General features: G+C 44.0%; 1 protein-coding gene across 2 annotated transcripts in view; it reads right to left on the reverse strand.

Annotated features, from left to right (window-relative positions):
- The window catches only part of St8sia1 (ST8 alpha-N-acetyl-neuraminide alpha-2,8-sialyltransferase 1), a 150327-nt gene that overhangs the window by 46398 nt on the left and 83790 nt on the right, over positions 1 to 20139 (reverse strand). For both annotated transcript variants that reach the window (XM_052719100.1, XM_052719099.1), the window contains one exon: positions 6072 to 6181. In XM_052719100.1, the coding sequence (XP_052575060.1) occupies positions 6072 to 6181 (110 nt within the window). The remainder of the gene's footprint in view (positions 1 to 6071; positions 6182 to 20139) is intronic.

Consider the following 20139-nt stretch of genomic DNA (forward strand, 5'->3'; position numbering starts at 1 on the left):
AGTGCTCTTGCAGTGGACCCAGGACTCAGCACCCACATGGCAGCTCACAGCTGTCTGTAATCCGATTCCTGGAGACCTGATAGCCTCTTCTAGGTTTTGCTGGAACCTACACACGGGATGCATATACACTCACAGGCATACTATACACATTCATATAAAATAAAATAAATCTTCATAAATAATGAGAAAGGAAACAACATTTGAAGTGGTAGAACAGAGCACTTTAAGCTTGAAATGAGGCCTCAGAAGGTAGAGGGCAGATGCCCCACCCCACACCCTCTGCCTACATATAAACACTGATGAATTATGCTATTTTCTCATGTTTTTCTTTATTTTCCAAAAATTTACATTGTAGCAGCACTTTCTGGGTCACGTACTATTCAGCTAACCTAATGCATGAATGATTTCTGTACATGTGGCCAAGGTGTAGGTGGATTAAGGTGATGACAGAGAGCACTGTCACCCAAAACACTGTGGTGTTCTGTACCCAAAAAACTGTACTGCTCTGCCAAGGGTAAAAGTGGTGCGTGTGGGGAGGGCGGAGGAGGGAGTGGTATGCTCTGTGCACACAAGTGGAGACCAGAAGTCAACATTAAGTGTCCTCCTCAATCACTGTCCACCTTACTTTTTGAGACAAGGGCTCTCACTGAACCTGGAACTCACTGACGTGGCTGCATTAGCTGGCCAATGAGCTCCGGGATCCTCCTGTCTGCTTCCATGGCACTGAGATTATAGGCACCTACCACCATGCCTGGCTTTCGCTCTTCTCACGGGGGTGGGGGTGGGGGGTGGAACTCACACCCTCAAGCTTGTGTGGCTAGGACTTTACCAACTGAGCCATCTTCCCAGCCTAAAAAGTGATGCTCTCCATGAGAGAGAGCAATCACCCCACTCCTACCCCCAAACTCCATCCCTGCCCTAACTGTCTCCTTTGGTAAAGATGGCTTAGGAATGCATGGAGTGTGGGAAACACAGCTGTCTCACATCCAAACCTGTGGCTTTCTGCCTGCAGGCATCAGGAGGTTCATGCATTTCCCTGTCCACAGTTCCTCCATAACCTGGAACTAGGATAACAACTTTGCTTGCCTTCCTGGGCCATGGGAAGGACTAAGAGCACCCTGTTAAAACTCTGTATTTTGATGTTTCACACAGCCAAAACTATCCTGGTAGAAAGACCACAGAAATCTGATTATGCATTTACATTATAAGTTGAATCTTTCCCCTCCAACCACATGTCAGACTTGACTCCTACCACATCAGGGCATGTCCAACTTGCATGATTTATTTATAGATAAAGATGTGGTCTCTGTGAGCTGTTAAATTTTCCCTACCAGTGTGCCCTGGGAGACGAAACTGCCCATGCACCTATCAGCTGACCCGCTCCCATCCCCACCTTCTCTTTCTTATGAGCCCCGTGACTCCCACCACACCAGGCTATCCAGGCAGAAACATCTCCATGTTTATTAAAAATCTCCCTTTCATCTGCCTGTGGGTAATTAAAAAAAAAAAAAAAAAAAAAACACTGGGTTTTCCGGTAGCCACACACGGGTCAGCCAGCCAGCTGGTGATTTGTTGAATGTTCACTGAAAGCAAACAGGGGGCATTGTGGAACACTGTGGAGGAGCTGGTCACAAAGCCCATGCTTAAGGCATCTCCAAGCTCATGGTGACACCATACCCCATGTGGCTTCCTGAGGAGTCTTGCAGAAGAGTGGACTCAGCATCAACAACCAGGCCCCATCATGCAGTAGTATGGATCAGATTGTGATTGCACTATTTAACTGTTCTTTGCAAAGACAAGATGGCTTCTCAAATAAAACACAGGCTAAAATTTGGACGTGCCTCTTAAGGATGCTTTGATCTGGACTGCCCTTGTTAATATCTGAGAGTCAACTTTAGGTTCTAAATTTTCCTAGGGAGTCCTTGTAACATGTCTTGTCAATAACAAAATAGTTTTCATATACAATCTTTTGCTTTCTTCTGTGTTCCATGATTCATATGCCTGGATCCATTTATATCTTTTACCATGGAGTAAAATCTCAAAAAAAAATTTTGCCAATAAATAAGCAAACAAAAAAACCCCAAACAACAATAAAATTTGCAGAATTGGTTTCTCCTCTTAAAAGAGGGGTGCTGATGGCAAGACAGACGTCACATGCGGCTTTCTGAAAACTGATAACAGTGTGTATTGGTGAAATGTCTGCCTTCTGTTCTGTCAACATTCTCTTCCAGCACAAATAACAGGGCCTTTTCCTGTATCTCTTTCCTTAGGAAAAGTGCACTAAGAGTTTAGCTCCTCAATTCCTAAATTGATAATTACATAGATTTACATAAAAGGCCCATTTAATACAGTCAAATTGTTTCTAATAAGGCATAATTGGATAAAGTGTCCCAAATTCCACATTATTGCTTGTTGGCACAATTGAGAAAACATTAGTTGCTTAAAGTATCTCCATAATGGTAATGCTTGTGATCCTGAAAGAGATCCAGGAACAGAAGAGTAAAATGGATGAGGAATGGCATGCTGGATAGGACACTCAACAAAGGAAAAACACAGTGTGTGTGTGTGTGTGTGTGTGTGTGTGTGTGTGTGTGTGTGTGTGTGTGTGTGTGTAAAAGCCCACAGAACAGTCTTCTGCACACAATCCGAAAGGCTTCAAAACTGTTGCAATACTGTGACTGTGAGCCACACAGTCTGTCTTCAATGTACAATCATTATTACTACTTCTGCCTTGAAATGTTCTAGAGAAATTGAATTCAAGAATTTGTTGTTATTGTTCTGAGACAGGGTCTCCTGTAGCCCAGGAATACCTCAAATTCCCAAGGATGATCCTAAATTTCTGATCCACCTCCCAAGTGCTGGGATTAGAGGTGTGTCCTACCACATCCAGTTTTATCTAAGTACCCTACCCACTTAGCCACACAACCAGCCCCACAAAATTATTTTTAAAGTGCCACTTTTGGTTAAAGAATAAATGTGCATTTTGAAAAATGGGAAATTGGTTTTTAACATTTTGAAGAATATGTCTAGACAATGTCTGTACAAAGAATATTATAGAATGCTTGAAGGACAGGCCTGGAGGATATTCTCAACTGTAATCTGGGTACACTGTATAGGCAAGTCTGTGTGGAGACCCTCTTCCCCCTACTTCATTTACCTATACCACAGCTTTCCAATCTCCCAGGCACTCAATAGTCCTGAACTTGTATAGTATCCACAGCAGATTGTGTAAAAGGCCAACCTATTCATGTCAATTTGGGATAAATGGGGCACCATGAGATAATCCCCTATGGTGCTTAGGCCAGCTCTTCTCCATGTTAAGTTGAAAATACTCATCTTCCTAATGGTAGCCAGCCACACACACACACACACACACACACACACACACACACACACACACACACATTGGGAGCAATAGAATCTGCTGTTGCTAAACAGCTTGGCTCCCCCTTGGGCTGCAGGGTAGCTGAGAGCAGGGGGAGGGACCGCATCTCTGTCCTCATCTTGTGCCTGCACGTGGGATGCTACAGCAGAATGTCACTGTTCTTAGCCCTTCTCTTGAGTCACCTTAAATTCCAGGCAAATAAAAACCTCATAGGACAGGCCTCCCACCCCAGATGAGGACGGTTATCCATGAGGGCAAGTATGCACCCTCGGGACGAACAGGGTTAAGGGAAGACTCAGCAGGGTGGACTAGCTTGTAGGACAGGATGAGAGCTGTAACCATGATGGGTCGGTGATGGCTAGAATTATGGGACTACTTCATTATGCACAGCCTGCTGGAGCTGCTGAACCAGGCTCCGGCCTTAAAGCCTCTTCTAACATTTCCTCACTGAATGTGCTTCAGAGCAGCTTGAAGGTTTGAAAAGAATGTAAACAGGACAATGGTACAGTATTCACAGAAGTATGTATGAAATCAGGGTTGACCGAGGGATGTCTCCTTCCCCTTCCTCCAACAGTCTAGGCAGAGGTAAAATGATATCATGTAGGACACCAACCTGGTTAACCATGAGGCTGGCATGTCCTCCCAACCCTGTTCTTTATTAGCTTTTCAGCCTCATGTAACAACCCAGGGACTGGAGTGGGTGCTGACATCACTGTGGTTCCCTGCTACCCTCCTCTGCCTCTGCCTTCTGCGAGACTTTATCCACTCCTGTGATGAAAATATGTCTCCTACATCTTCTCCCATGTTTGGTGACACCCAAGCAGCACTCACTGGAGCTGTAGAGAAGGCTGCTCCACGGAACCTTCCTCTGTGTTAGAGCTTATTGAACCTTGCTCCTCAGCCTGCGGCAGGCACCTTGCCTCTCCTGAAACAAGTGCAGCGCTTACTGTCTTCAAACACCCCCACTCCTTCCCTATCATTTGTGACATTGCAAAAATAACGTAAAATCAACTAAATAGCAGTGGAGAAGAAAACACAATCCTACAGTGGAAAATTACAGTACTCTTGAAGGAAAGGCAGGAAGGGAAGGACACCCCCACACCTACACCCCACACCCCCACTGCCACAAGTTTCACCAAGTGAGATGCCATGTCTTGATGGCGAAGCTACTCTCCTCTGAGAGAGTATGTGGCATTCTCTAGGGAAATGGCTCCACCTGAAACACTCTCACACAGCTCCAAGCTCCAAGTCGGATTAGAGTTCTCAGAGCCCCAGCCCCACCCCCACCCTGCATGTACACCCATGGTGTGCGTGTGTGTGTGTGTGTGTGTGTGTGTGTGTGTGTGTGTGTGTGTGTCCATGCATGTAGAGGCTAGTGGTCTGCAACAGTGTCTTCCTCAGCCACTCTCCCTCTCATATTTTGAGCCAGGGTCTCCTGCTTGAGATCTCTCACCTGAAGAGATCAATTCAGCTAGACTGGCTGCTCTATAGACCCAAGGCATCCTCCAGTCTCCACCTCCCTACCTCTGGAATTATGAACACATCTGGCCTTTTAGGTAGATACCAGCATTCAAACTTAGGTCCTTTCTGGTTAGAGGATCCTTGGGTTCCTGGTTCATAGTCATTCCTATGTCCTTGAAATTTTGGGGTTCATCTGAAAGATTCCCCCAACCTTTCAATGTTCTTTTGTTTCCTCAGTGAGACATGTTTTCCTTTTTCCACACTATGTCTCAGATAAACTGAGCTTGCACTCCACGGTCCATGCTCAGCCTTGAACTCATTAATTATTCTACATTTCCCTCACCACCACCCCCTCCACTCCATAACCCCACCCTGAACGACCCCGTCACTTGGCCCGTTCCTCTACTCCATCACACCTCTCATTGCAGAGCCCACTCCTTATCCTGACCTGGCTTCGGGATGTGTCACCTCACGTGATTTCTATCCAGAGCCCTCCCTCCTGACACTCCACCTTCCCTCCTTCTTAGCTAGACACCTGCTGTCTGTGCTCTCCACATGTCTCCTCAGCAGCGTTTGCTCAGACTCACCCAGCACCGGCTGGCGGTCTGCAGTGTGAAGGTGTCTTCCTTTGGTCAGGCTTAGCAGTTTTTATCACTGCCCTGAAGGGGCCCCTTGTCCTTTACAGCACTCATGTCTGTGTCCCCACATCCCCATGCTGCTCAGTCCCTTGACCAAGGTTCCTCCTGATGTGAAGTTCCCTCTCCGATGCTTCTTGCCAGTTTCCTAGTCACACGCAGACCAAACCCCATCTTTAGATCCCACTTGTTCCTTTCTAATGCTTCTGTGGAAAACTAAGAAGAAAAGGGTACACTTACAATGACTAAAATGTTTATGCATATGGAGTCAGTCCTGAGGAAAGAGCAATTTTCAAGGTTTTTATCGCCCAAGTACATAATCTCGGGGAAGGTCTGAGCCCGGACTTCTCCCTGCGGCCCTCATTAGCAGCTGAGTGTTACCTCTGCTACTGCAGAGCCTTCTTGGCTTTAGGATTTCTTGGGGGAAAGCCCCTCGCTCGCTCCTTCCCTGGGTGCACTTCTAGACCAGAAGCTAAAGGCAGCTAAAGACAGGGGATTAACTGCAAGCCACTAGGTTTGAAAGGCCCGGGGCTAAGGAAGGGCGGGAAAAAGGAGAGGAGTCAGAGGCCACACTGTGGGTGCTCTCTTACCGCATGACAAAATCTGCTTCATCTATTTGACGGCCACAGCCACTCATCTTCAGAATCCCACCGTTTCCCACCACCGCACATTTCTTCAATGGCAGCTGGAAGGGGGTTGCCTAGCAACAGAAAACAAGGCGGGTTTTCACTGCAGAGAACATACAAGCGCATTGTTGACAGCAGACCTGAGGAATTTGAAGGAAGACTCGGCAGGGCAAAAAGAATACTGAGAAGGAGGAACAAACTGGCCTGTTTCTTTGAGCTTTAAAAGGGCGGGAGGGTGAAGCAAAACTACAAAAAGTCCCTGGAATATATTTAAATGTAACAACGTCATTGTTTTTGTTTTTGTTTTTTTCCTTCTCAAACTGGCTGAGCATATACCACAGGGTGTTTGCTAGGGAAAACAGAAAAGTCCAAACTAAATACAAGACTGTTTCTAAAGGCCTCAGACAGGAAATAAAGCCCAGTGAATCCTGTTCTTCGTGTGATCGCAAGGGCACCATGAGCCATTAGCTTCCCAACTGTTTCTGGGTATTTCGTACATTAACTGCTGGAGACAGCTAGGATACAGAAGTCTGAAGCTTCAAGATTCACAGTGTGGGGTGTGAAGAGAGGAAGGAGTGACGAGTGTGAACTTTGGCCACATATGAAACTGTACCATAAAGTTGCCGACTTTGCTGAAGAGGAAGCCTCAGCGATCACTAGGAAAAGCCACGAAGGAGTAGGTAGGTACTCAGACAGAGCTTTGTCATTTGAAGAATAAGTAGAGGGCTAAGGAGATGACTCAGTCAACAAAGTGCTTGTCTAATGAGTGTGAGCTCCTGAGTGTGAGCCATAAAACTTGTATGAAAAATCTGAATACGACTGTGTACGCTCAGAATCCTAGAATGGGGGAGGGGGGCAGTGAAGACAAGACAAGGAGATTCTGGTGCCCACTGGCCAGCCAGCCGGGCAGAATCATGAGCTCCAGGCTAAGTACAAGACCCTTCCCCCAAAAATAAGATATAAAGCAATTGATAAAGACACACAGTGTTGACCTTTGGCCCTCAGGCATGTACACACACACACACACACACACACACACACACACACACACACACACACAACTCACATAGAAAGAAGAACCCTCGGGACCCTGCCAGGCAGAAGCGGCCGTACAAACAAAGGAATCAGTGTTGCTGGAAGGAAAGACGCTGCTTGTGAGCAGAACACCCTGGGTGGTTCTGTTTAGAATTCGAGAGCCATTAAGGGACAGGTGACTTGTGTCACACCAGACAGCATGTGACTTTCTTCTGCAAATATCGAGCTAGACTGCAAAGAAAATGTTCTGTGTGCCTGAGTGCTCCCTGGAGTGCTATTTATAGTGCCAGGGAATATGGAAACCCAGTAATAGTCCCTGAAAGTGAAATGAATCATTTGGCCTCTTCTAGCTGGGTCAGCAAGAACTGCCAGGTACCCAGGCTCCTTGGAGATGCTGGAACAGAACAGCCGTTGGCGTTCTTGGGGGAAATACCTTGAATACACACATAAACTGGTCTAGAAAACAGCCAGATTGATAGGCCTCACCATTTGCATGGATCACATGCAAATAATACAGACTATACCGAAGATAAAATGGAATCAGTTCATGAATATACAATAGAAGGCCCCTGCCTGGGCATGAAGTAATAACTCAGCCAGGAAAAAATTCCCGGGAGTCTCTGCTTTCATTGGTAGCTGAAGGAAGCACTTAGTCCAACATGAGAAGATATTATTCCCTTGATTTCTAGTAGTAAAATGAACAGCCAGAGCTATGTAAATATTGGTGATAAATATGTGGTGTTTGAAGTGTAATGTCTAAGCATTTGCCCACAGGGAGAAAAGAATTGCCTGCACCACCACAGCAGAGATCAGCCCAATAAACTGCTCCAGAGTGAGGTGCGTGCATGAGGGGAGACAGGTAAGGGAGAGCAACTTTGTACAGAACGATGTATATTATTATTTTTTTAGTCATTCCTGAAAAGATTTGGAATTAACCCTTGAAAAACAGCATTATCCATAACTGGTGAGATGGAGAGCTGGGGACTGCTGTTCACATTGGCTTGCCTGTGTATTCCACAAATGGTTATTGTGACATGTGATTGGTGAAGACGAGTCAAAACCCATGCTCCCTGGGTGCTCACACCATACTGAGGAGAGAAAAGCAAAGGAATGCAGGGGAAATGAGCAGGAGGACAGATGGTGAGGTGGTCTGTGGCGAGAAACCGGGGATCAGCACAAGATGGTCCAGAGATGCTTCCTGACAGGAACTGCAAAGGTCAGCAGGGTGATCAGCCACAGTGCAGAGGAAGCCCTTGAGCAGATTCCTGTAGCAGCTGAGAGTGTGAGGACTTAGTAGCATCCACTGGTACAAAGACCTTGAAGAGGGGACATTCCTAGGGGGAGATGGGAGGGGGGCAAGGGCCTCTTTTGTCTGCAGATGAGTCAGCAGGGAGAGAGAAGTAGAGACTGGTAGGAAATAAGTGGGGAGGTTGGTGAATGAGGCCACATAGGGTGTCATGAAGACAGTGATTTTTATTCTAAGATGAGAACAAGTCAATGGCAATGGGCAGAGGGGTGCCATTGTGACCTGTGCTGGAGTGAGAACAAGATGAACCGAGACTAGACAGGAAAAGGGCCCAGGGTGGAGTCTGGTGTGATATTCCTAGCCAGGGACTTTAAGGACCTGGAACAAGGAGACAAGAGAGAGGAAAGAGATCTGACTCTGGAGGGATCTGGAGGAAGTGGCAAATGAACTTGCTGGTGTACAAAAACAAAGGAAGGAAAGAAAACAGAGAACGAGAGCGGAATGGGGAATGATGCCAATAGTTTCGTCTTCCACCGATGACCAGCTGTTTCCTGGGCTAGAGAGGACCACAGCAGGGGGCACGTTTGGGGGACTGATCAAGAGCTCAGTCTGGAGAACATAAGGGTACTGTGATCTTCAGATGTCCACGTGGCCCTGTCTATTGTGTGACTGAGTACGCAGTCAGGGAACTGGTCTGTGTGAAGTGAAAAATGAAGAATGTCTTAGGAATTCTATTGCTGTGACGAGACACCATGACCATGGTAACTCTTACAAAGGAAAACATTTAATTGGGGTGGCAGCTTACAGTTCAGAGGTTTAGTTCATTATCATCATGGTGGGACATGGTGGCATGCAGGCAGACATGGTGCTGGAGAAGCAGCTGAGAGTCCTACATCTTGCACGTAACAGGAAGTGGTCTGTCTCACTGGTATGGTTTGTATAGCATGAATCCTGATTGGTTTTAATAATAAAAACCTGGAGCCACACATGAGGGGAAAAGCTGAAAGATCAGAGAAGCAGAGCAGCCAGCCACAAGTTCTTACCGCTATAAAATACTCAGACTGAGCTGCTGTCTCCTCCCACCTTATATTCCTCTCTCCACCCAGCCATCTCACTTCCTATCTCCACGTCCCTAGTACTGGGATTAAAGGTGTGAGATCCCAAGTGCTAAGATCAAAGGTGTGTACCACCATTGCCTGGGGCTTGACCATATATGAGACCTCAAAGCCCACTTCCACAGTGACACACTTCTTCCAACACGACCACACCTACTCTAACAAGGCCACACCTCCTAAAAGTGCTACTCCCTTTGGGAGGCATTGTTGTTGTTTGTTTCTGCTCTATTTGGGGGCCTGCCATCCAGCTCCCATATAAATCACACATGGGAGCTTATTCTTACTTAGGAATGCCCGGCCTTAGCTTGGCTTAGTTTCTTGCCAGCTTTCCTTAACTTAACTTATACCATCTACTTCTCGCCTCTGGGCTTTTCCCGTTCTCTTACTTCTGTAAATCTTATTCCATGGCTGGCTGTGTAGCTGGGTGGCTGGCCCCTCATGTCCTCCTCCTTCTCTGACTACTTCTCTGTCCTCCCAGATTTCTCCCTCTGTATATTCTTCCTGCCAGCCCCACCTACCCTTTCTCCTGCCTCGCTATTGGCTGTTCAGCTCTTTATCAGACAATCAAGTGTTTTAGACAGGCACAGTAACACAGCTTCACAGAGTTAAACAAATGCAACATAAACAAAAGTAATACACCTTAAAATAATATTCTACTACAGGCCATTTTCTTTCAAACCACCACAGAGAGTGATCGGGTTTTTAAAGTCAAGAGCCAGCATGGAGGTGAACAGAAAAAAGATGAGGTCTTAGGGAACCAAGCCACAGGAAGCAAGCAGTCAAGAAGGAGGGAAAATGCACCAAGTGTTCCTAACAGATGAAGGGTAATAACAGCTGAAACCCGCCCCTGGACTGGGCAACATGGAGGCCACAGGTGTCCTTGACAGGAGAGGTTCAGCAGTAAGAATGAAAGTTGACCTGAGTCTACTGAGTTGGATGTATATAAATGTATATCCATTTAGATGTACCCTGGAAAATCATATACCTAAAGAAAATAGGCAATTAATATGTGAATATACACTATGAGTCTCACATAGTCCTGCTGTAACGATTAAGCTGGGGGGGGGGGATCCAGGCATTCTCCACTAATAGTGGGACTTATAAATGCAAGCCCCAAACCCCTTAGCTGTTAAAGAGGAGAACCTGAACACAGAGGGCTGGCTACCCCAGGTTTTCAGGCAAGAATGTGGGCTCTGGACAGGTAGACTCTGGTAGCAGCTACATAGCCCTGAAGGATATAGGACCAGGCTATGGCACAGTGGGGCAGATGTCACAAGCCTCCATGCTCTGCTCCTTCCTTCCACAGGGAGGTCATACTGTGCAGGACGCTGTGGAAGCAGTAGCTGATGGACAGAACTCCCTCTGTGCCCCAGAAGAGCAACCCACTCACCTTCCTTCCTGTTTCCATTCCTTGTCTCCTCCCACCAGAGTCATGGACTTGTCTACACCTTGGCAATTCTAGATTCCAAGGGCTTTCATGGACAAGACAAAGGAGTGATTTGTTTAACTGTCTAACTCTATCTTAACAATAAAGAACCACTTTATTAGGAGAAAAATTAAGTAATATATGTCTACGCCCTTAGCACCACCCTCCAAATACTCAATCAAGCAAAATTTGAGGCTCTAGGGAAAAGGCAGGGCTCTGACTTTCATCCGACACTTGTTTGCTCCTTCATTTTCTTAACTGCTGGCCTCACAAAAGAAATCCATCTCACTTCATTTCAATAAATGCTCTCAAGCTCCTGAGAACACGCTGCTGACAGTGCTAATATACCAGCGACCAATAACACTACACCAAAGCTTGCAACAAGAAAAACCTAATTGAGAAAACGCTGTGGGTGTTATCTACCTAATAATAATGGAATAGCAATATCCTTATTCTAGTTTAGGATCAGGGTCCTTGGCAATGGTCAGTGCTGTCCAGAATGGTGTCTAGCAAGGCATCTCCTTCTAGTATACATTACGTGGGACAAACCATGCGCATCTTATGATTGAGGGAGTATCTTTATGAAGCCCTGCCATGCTGTTTTCTGATGTATCTCCTTGCATGCTGCTATATCCAAGTATGATAGTAAGCTGCCACACCCCTGCTCACATTAATAAAAATTATTACTTGAAAGGATTGATTAGGACACATTAGATGAAATACAGTGATAAGATATATTTAGAATCTCACTTCCCAGGCACCTCCACTTCTCAGTGGCCCCCAGGAAAGCAAGTGTAATGATGACTCTCCAATCAGAATTAAAGACAGATGAGGTCATTGAGCATCACCAGGAATACTGTGAAGTGCTATAGACATATATGATATTTTATATTACAATACATTTATTTATATAAAATCAACATTACTATACATAAAGTTAAATTCCTTCCTGGGGCATTGCTGTGGTGATTTGGATGGAAATGTGCCCCCATAGGCTCATGAGTTTGATCTCCAGCGGGTGGTGCAGTTTGGGAAGTATGTGGAACCTTTAAGAGGCAGAGCCTCACTGGAGGAAGTATGTCACTGGGGGAGGGCCTTGAGTCTTTATAGCTTAGCTCTACTTTCTTTTCACTCTTAGTTTCCCGAGTATGGATTCAGTGTGACCAGCCAGCTGCCTGGTCCTGTCAATGCCTTCCTTGCCTCTGTCATGCTTCCTTGCAATGATGGATTGTGTCCCCCTGGAAATGTAGGCCAAAATAAACTACTTTTCTCTTGAGACTTTTTTTTTCAGGGTATTTTCTTACAGCAAGGAGAAAGTCAGTGAGGCACTCAGTGTATTGCTAAAACACTGCTATATATAATCCATCTTTATGTGAGATAATTTGTTTAGAGGATTCACATAGATTTTGAACAAAATCACATTTTCAATCCATTGGTTCCTTTGAAGGTGTATCTATTACACTTACTTATAAAGAACTATGAGATTTAAAATGTGAGGGATTTTTTGTTTGGCATTCTCTATCAAATCAAACACTGAACAGAATGATCAGCAATGTGTTCCATGGATTGATGGCTGAGCATCCTAAATGCTTTGCTGTGATAAACACCATGATCAAAAAAGCAACTTACGGCAGAAAGAATTTATTTGGGGTTATGGTTCCAGAGGGGTAAGAATCCATTATGGTGGGGAGGCATGGCAGAAGGAGTAGGAATCTTCAAATACAAGTGTGAAGCAGAGATGGAAAACAGGAAGCAGGAAGAGGCTCTAAACACACAAAGCCGGCCTCAGGATGAGGTACTTCCTCCAGCAAGGCTGCACTGCCTAAGAGTGCCACCACCTGGAGATGGAGTGTCCAAAGGGCCGAGCCCATGGGAAGCACTGTCACTGAGTTCACCACAGTGAATACAAAAGTAGCATTTCCTTTTGATGCAGCAGACAAATCAATTAATCTTAAACCTGAAGAGCAAGTCCTGTCACTCCTTAAGAGGAAGGTGGCTTGTAAAGCTGGTCAGGGTCTCAACTGAAAGGCCCCCATGCCTTTTCATCTTCCACACACTGCACCTCTGGGCCTCTTTTTAGCTCTGGTAACAACCTCTATGATCACTCACCAACCATTTGATAAGCATCTGTTATGGGCAGGAATCTGCCAGAAAAGCTGCGATGTGCCCTGTTTCTACTGCTTGTATCTAGCAGAATGCAAGCCAGACTTTAACAACAAGATGGGTTCATGCAGAGTGTGGAAGTGAGAAGCCAAGGTTCCTTGTCTGTTAGATAACATTCAGAAAGTTAATAAATGAATGCAATAAAAATTAGTCTCTTAGGTGTTTCCCACCAGGAATGATAGTGAAAGATTTTTGAAGGCTAGAAGACTTTTAAAAACTATCTGTCTTATTGTTTATGTGCTGTGAGCACAAATGCTCCAGTGCTGTCATGGAGGGCAAAGGAAAACTCTGTGCCATTCTTTCTCTCCTTCCACGATTAGGTTCCTTACAGGAAACAGGCTCTGGCCACCAGGCTTGCACAGCACATGCCTTGAACTGTTGAACAATCTTGCCATCTATGAAAGCTGGAAGACTTTGTCAGCAACCAAGTCTAACAGCCAACTGTGAAAATATTCCTGGCCAACAGAAAAAAATCCACTAACATCTGAAAACTTAAACCTGGGGGATTGTGCCTTATGCAAAAAGTACTAGAACACCCGTGAATGGTGAAATTATGTCAGACAAGTAGAAGTTTTGATTTGCTAACCTTTTAAATGACCCAAAAGGTTGTCACCACCATACCAACTGCTATTAGTCACCCTGTCAAAACATATGCCCACTTTTCTTGATGAAAATTTCAAGTTTTCCACCATAAGGGCATCAGCGCACACCTTACTGCACCCAGCCCAGTCATTTTTCTGTCCCCTCACCTACCACTGGAGATGGATGCCCACACTTAATTATACTTCACCCACACACATAATTTAATTTTTTGCACATATGCTAATTATAACCTCAACCTAAGCATCTAAACACACCCCCTCCCTGCTTCACATCTAATTATAGACCCCCTCTTATGAGTGTAATTACACTATCATCCACCCATCTAATTGTGCCCTCCTCAACATATTTAATTGCATTGCCCTGTTCAAGGACCTAATTATATTGGAAGCAACACACCAATTAAGCCCCAACCCTCCACCAATATTCCTCAGATGCATATAACTGTATCTCTGGCTCAATTGCTTCACTTCTTCAACTAAAGATGAACAATTTCCCAGAAACAAATCTCTGACAAGCATGGTACCTATGGCCAGGCAAACCAGAGACACAGTTGAGTCAAAGAAGGCCCCGTTCCTTCCAGGAGGTAAACTGGCACGCATTTGCTCTTCCATCATTTGACAAGGTCCTTGGGGGTCCACGTTAAATTTTCAGCTACATTCTTCCTTTGCATGTGTGAGCATTTGTGTGATGAAAAATATCTAGTAATTAGTTCATTTATTTAAAGGAAAATGTTTCTTATTACAGATATTTAGTTATTGAATTCTTTTCAAAAGACTATCCCAAACTTTCTCTAGGGATATGTATGTACTGACTAGAGAATATTTGCAAAACTCTGCATTCAAAAATATTTAACAGTTTTGCAGTTGTGTAAGGACAGTTTCCCCCCAAAGTTAATGCTGAGGTTGGTATGCCCTCCCTATTAACATCATTGTGATCTGAAAAAGGAAAGTCTGTATCATGTTTTCTACAGAGCATGCAAATTTGGAAGTTGAATGATATGAATATTTATATACTGATTATTCTGTGTATGTGTGTGTGTGTGTGTGTGTGTGTGTGTGTGTGTGTGTGTGTGTAGACTAGAGCTCAATGTTGGGTGTCTTTCTCAATCACTCTTCACCTAATCTTTTAGAAACAAGGTCTCTCTCACTGAACCTAGATATTATAGATTTGGCTAGACTGGCTGGCCAGGGGGCTGTAAGGGATTTTCCTGTCTTTACATCCCCAGTACTGGAATTACAATTAAATGTCACACCCAGGGTTTTTATGTGGGTACTGGGGATTGAACTCAGGACCTCTTGCTTGCATTCTTGTCATAAACTTGGTTCTTCTGTCCATTAAAATTTGTTGCTCAGACTACTATAAAAAGTAACACTTTGAAATTTTACATATTTTCATACAATATTTTAGCTGAGGGCATACCTCCATATGGTATGATTCCATGTGAACATTCAGAAGACTTACTGAACATCTCTTAGTCAATGCCCAGTTAATTATTAATTATTATTTATTATTTATTGCTGATGTCATTTCTGTCTCCTGAATGGCAAAGCAGTGACAGAGACTGTACCTTATACCGTGCCTGTGTGTGGCGGCATTTCAAAGTCATCAAAATCACTGGAGCCGTTATTTTTTCCATGGTGTAAGGAAATATAACATTTCAGAAGCAGCAAGAAGTTTTCTCCATGGTGGAGCTGAAAGCAGGAAGGACTGACTCACCCATCATGCCCAGGTCCTATGCTTGCACATCCTTCACTGGAAATACCATTAAGAGGCATAGAGAGGTAACCTTCCTGTTAGTACAGCGGTTATCAACCTGTGGGGCGTGGCCCCTTCAGCAAACCTCTTCTCCAAAAATACTTACATTACGATTCATAACAGTATCAAAATTAGAGTTATGAAGTGGCAACAAAAATAATGTTATGGTTGGGGGTCACCATCACATGAGGAACTGTACTAAAGGTCACAGCAATAGGAAGGTTGAGGATCACTGTGTTAGTGAGTATTGCCTCTGAACCCCATCGGCCTTCAACAGACTCCAGCTTCAATGTTTCCCTCATGCTCTGTTGACCCAAGTCCCTAGGGCTTCTCATTTGTAACCCTGGTGTCCACTCCCTAAACTCTGAGGACTGAGGAGTCACATCTAACACAAAGTAGCCAACAGCCACTGTTAAAATCTTGTGTGAACCAACAGGGCCTTGGCATCACAGACTAGAAATCTTGAGTTGATTTGTTGCTTGGTTCTCTCTTCAAATCATCCCAACAGCTACTGCTTCAGAGGCTGCTGAATTCTTCCCCACAGTGTAATTAAGAGCTCTCTCTCTCTCTCTCTCTCTCTCTCTCTCTCTCTCTCTCTCTCTCTCTCTCTTACTAATTACATATATGTGGCTTCTGATTCATCTCCACGGTAGATAGTAATTCATGTCCTAATTTTTCTAAAATGAAGCCTGGTGCAACTTACTCATTCTCTAACTAAAAGTCCCACCATGTTCCCCCAGACACAGATCTTCACCAAGGTACCCAGAACCCAGCACCACCATGAACTTCCTGCTTGTTCTTTTGTGCCCCACATTAACTAGGCAGATACTTAATATCCCCTCCTCCACTCCTCTGGAATACTTGTGCTTCCTCAAACACAGCCTGAATGTGCCTCCCTACCTGCTGCAGCACCCATACCCCTCTCCTGTTTTCCTAACTCCATCATCTCCTCTCAGGATTGTTTTTACTCTTCAGATCTGAAGGTACTGTGCCGGAGAGGATGTGCTCACATAACCAAGGAAAACTTGACAGTGCAAGCAGATTAGATGCAAGTTAGAATTCATTTATTTGCAATGAGTCATGAGAGTTTTGTGTCAGAGCTGTGTGCATTGGCTCGTAAACCTATGTGGAATCACATAAAATCATTTCTTTAGCACTTCAGAAAGCTTAGGGTTTACTGTTTGTTATTTTGTCTCAAACTGGTAGCCTCTGTTGGTGTTACTAAACAAGGCCGTTCATAGAAACCACCCTCAGCACACAACAAAACCATCACCAAACTGTCATCAGGAGGAACCGCTGACAGGAGAGTGGATGCCTGTCACTGATTTCCTGTTCTCACTTATTTCTGGAATGACTTGTGAAAAAAATCCACTAACATCTGAAAACTTAAGCCTGGGGGCTTGTGCCTTATACAAACAGTACCAGAACACCCCTGAATGGTTTTATAATAATTAATGAAGACCTGCGAACCAGAGTCATTCACAAAGACAGATGCCCTGACTCTTCCTCCCTTCCCTGTGTGTCTGTACAGGAGAACAGGACCAAGGACTCCCCAGTCCAGGAGCAGAGACAATGCTGTGACCTCATTTGCTGGAGCAAAGAGATCAGTGTAGCTACTCACACCACTTAGACATAACGATTGTCTATAATGAGTGTCCCAGTTAGAGTGTCTATTGCTGTGATGAAACACCATGACCAAAAGCAAGTGGGGAAGGAAAGGGTTTATTTGGCTTACACTTCCACATCACTAGTCACCATTGGACCAAAAGGGCCAAAACAAAACAAAAAACCCACAATAAAAGCATGGAGTTTGTTCAGTGTTGTTTTCATTGCTCTTGTTGATGTTGGTTTTGCTTTTTCTCTGCTTGCTTTTTGCTTGATTCTGCTTTTAAGACAGGGTCCACTCTGTGACCCAGGTTGGCCTTCAACATATAATATAGCTGAGTCTGGCTTTGAAATCCTGATCCTCCTGCCTCAGCTTTCTATGTTGCTAAGACAGCAGGTGTGATGCCACACCTGAATTCCATGGTTTTACACGGAATACGGGATAGATCTGGTTGTTAGATTTCTCACTGTACGTTCCTGCGTTGATGTAGTGTTCTTCAGTACACTGCGTGAGGTTTACCTGCCATTTGCTCTTCTTCCCCTAGCTTCCTGCATCAGGTTCTAGTCCCCCTTTTGGCTGTGGTTCACACTCTTTGCTTTGTTGCTCTTTTGTAGGGTGGCTATCATAACTATTTAGGAACAAACAGTGTTTTTGAAGTTCAAAATAACTGAGTGGCCATGGTTAAGGTTTGATGATTTCACTGTGTGTAACGTCAGGTGTACTCTCTTAGATAAGAATGATATCACTGTGTGTGTAACTTCAGGTGGTACTCTCTTAGTTAAGAATGATTTCACTGTGTGTAACGTCAGGTGGTACTCTCTTAGATAAGAATGATTTCACTGTATGTAACGTCAGGTGGTACTCTCTTAGTTAAGAGTTGAGGCTGATTTTCACACATGACACACGAAGGGGAGAAAACTAGACGGAAGGGTTCTTGCTTTTGTTGTTAGTGGAGGTGATGAGGTTTTATTATTTTTATTTGTTTGTTCACTCCACTATTTCCCTCCAACCTGTTTTCTCTTAGATGGTGATAGAGAACAAGACTTACTTACATAGTTATAAATTAAAGCTAGAAAAAAAAATCTCCCAGCCATCAAATGAGACTGTTAGACAGAATGACTACCAGTATTAAGTACAGAGCTGAAATCATGTCAGACAAGTAGAAGTTTTGATTTGCTAACCTTTTAAATGACCCAAAAGGTTGTCACCACCATACCAACTGCTATTAGTCACCCTGTCAAAACATATGCCCACTTTTCTTGATGAAAATTTCAAGTTTTCCACCATAAGGGCATCAGCGCACACCTTACTGCACCCAGCCTAGTCATTTCTCTGTCCCCTCACCTACCACTGGAGATGGATGCCCACACTTAATTATACTTCACCCACACACATAATTTAATTTTTTGCACATATGCTAATTATAACCTCAACCTAAGCATCTAAACACACCCCCTCCCTGCTTCACATCTAATTATAGACCCCCTCTTATGAGTGTAATTACACTATCATCCACCCATCTAATTGTGCCCTCCTCAACATATTTAATTGCATTGCCCTGTTCAAGGACCTAATTATATTGGAAGCAACACACCAATTAAGCCCCAACACTCCACCAATATTCCTCAGATACATATAACTGTATCTCTGGCTCAATTGCTTCATTTCTTCAACTAAAGATGAACAGTTTCCCAGAAACAAATCTCTGACAAGCATGGTACCTATGGCCAGGCAAACCAGAGACACAGTTGAGTCAAAGAAGGCCCCGTTCCTTCCAGGAGGTAAACTGGCACGCATTTGCTCTTTCCATCATTTGACAAGGTCCTTGGGGGTCCACGTTAAATTTTCAGCTACATTCTTCCTTTGCATGTGTGAGCATTTGTGTGATGAAAAATATCTAGTAATTAGTTCATTTATTTAAAGGAAAATGTTTCTTATTACAGATATTTAGTTATTGAATTCTTTTCAAAAGACTATCCCAAACTTTCTCTAGGGATATGTATGTACTGACTAGAGAATATTTGCAAAACTCTGCATTCAAAAATATTTAACAGTTTTGCAGTTGTGTAAGGACAGTTTCCCCCCAAAGTTAATGCTGAGGTTGGTATGCCCTCCCTATTAACATCATTGTGATCTGAAAAAGGAAAGTCTGTATCATGTTTTCTACAGAGCATGCAAATTTGGAAGTTGAATGATATGAATATTTATATACTGAATATTCTGTGTATGTGTGTGTGTGTGTGTGTGTGTGTGTGTGTGTGTGTGTGTGTGTGTGTGTGTAGACCAGAGCTCAATGTTGGGTGTCTTTCTCAATCACTCTTCACCTAATCTTTTAGAAACAAGGTCTCTCTCACTGAACCTAGATATTATAGATTTGGCTAGACTGGCTGGCCAGGGGGCTGTAAGGGATTTTCCTGTCTCTACATCCCCAGTACTGGAATTACAATTAAATGTCACACCCAGGGTTTTTATGTGGGTACTGGGGATTGAACTCAGGACCTCTTGCTTGCATTCTTGTCATAAACTTGGTTCTTCTGTCCATTAAAATTTGTTGCTCAGACTACTATAAAAAGTAACACTTTGAAATTTTGCATATTTTCACACAATATTTTAGCTGAGGACATACCTCCATATGGTATGACTCCATGTGAACATTCAGAAGACTTACTGAACATCTCTTAGTCAATGCCCAGTTAATTATTAATTATTATTTGTCATTTATTGCTGATGTCATTTCTGTCTCCTGAATGGCAAAGCAGTGACAGAACTGTACCTTATACCGTGCCTGTGTGTGGCGGCATTTCAAAGTCATCAAAATCACTGGAGCCGTTATTTTTTCCATGGTGTAAGGAAATATAACATTTCAGAAGCAGCAAGAAGTTTTCTCCATGGTGGAGCTGAAAGCAGGAAGGACTGACTCACCCATCATCCCCAGGTCCTATGCTTGCACATCCTTCACTGGAAATACCATTAAGAGGCATAGAGAGGTAACCTTCCTGTTAGTACAGCGGTTATCAACCTGTGGGGCGTGGCCCCTTCAGCAAACCTCTTCTCCAAAAATACTTACATTACGATTCATAACA

This window comes from Peromyscus californicus, unplaced genomic scaffold (assembly GCF_007827085.1).
Source record: "Peromyscus californicus insignis strain IS unplaced genomic scaffold, ASM782708v3 Scaffold_6__1_contigs__length_162567912, whole genome shotgun sequence".
Classification (NCBI taxonomy): Eukaryota; Metazoa; Chordata; class Mammalia; order Rodentia; family Cricetidae; genus Peromyscus; species Peromyscus californicus.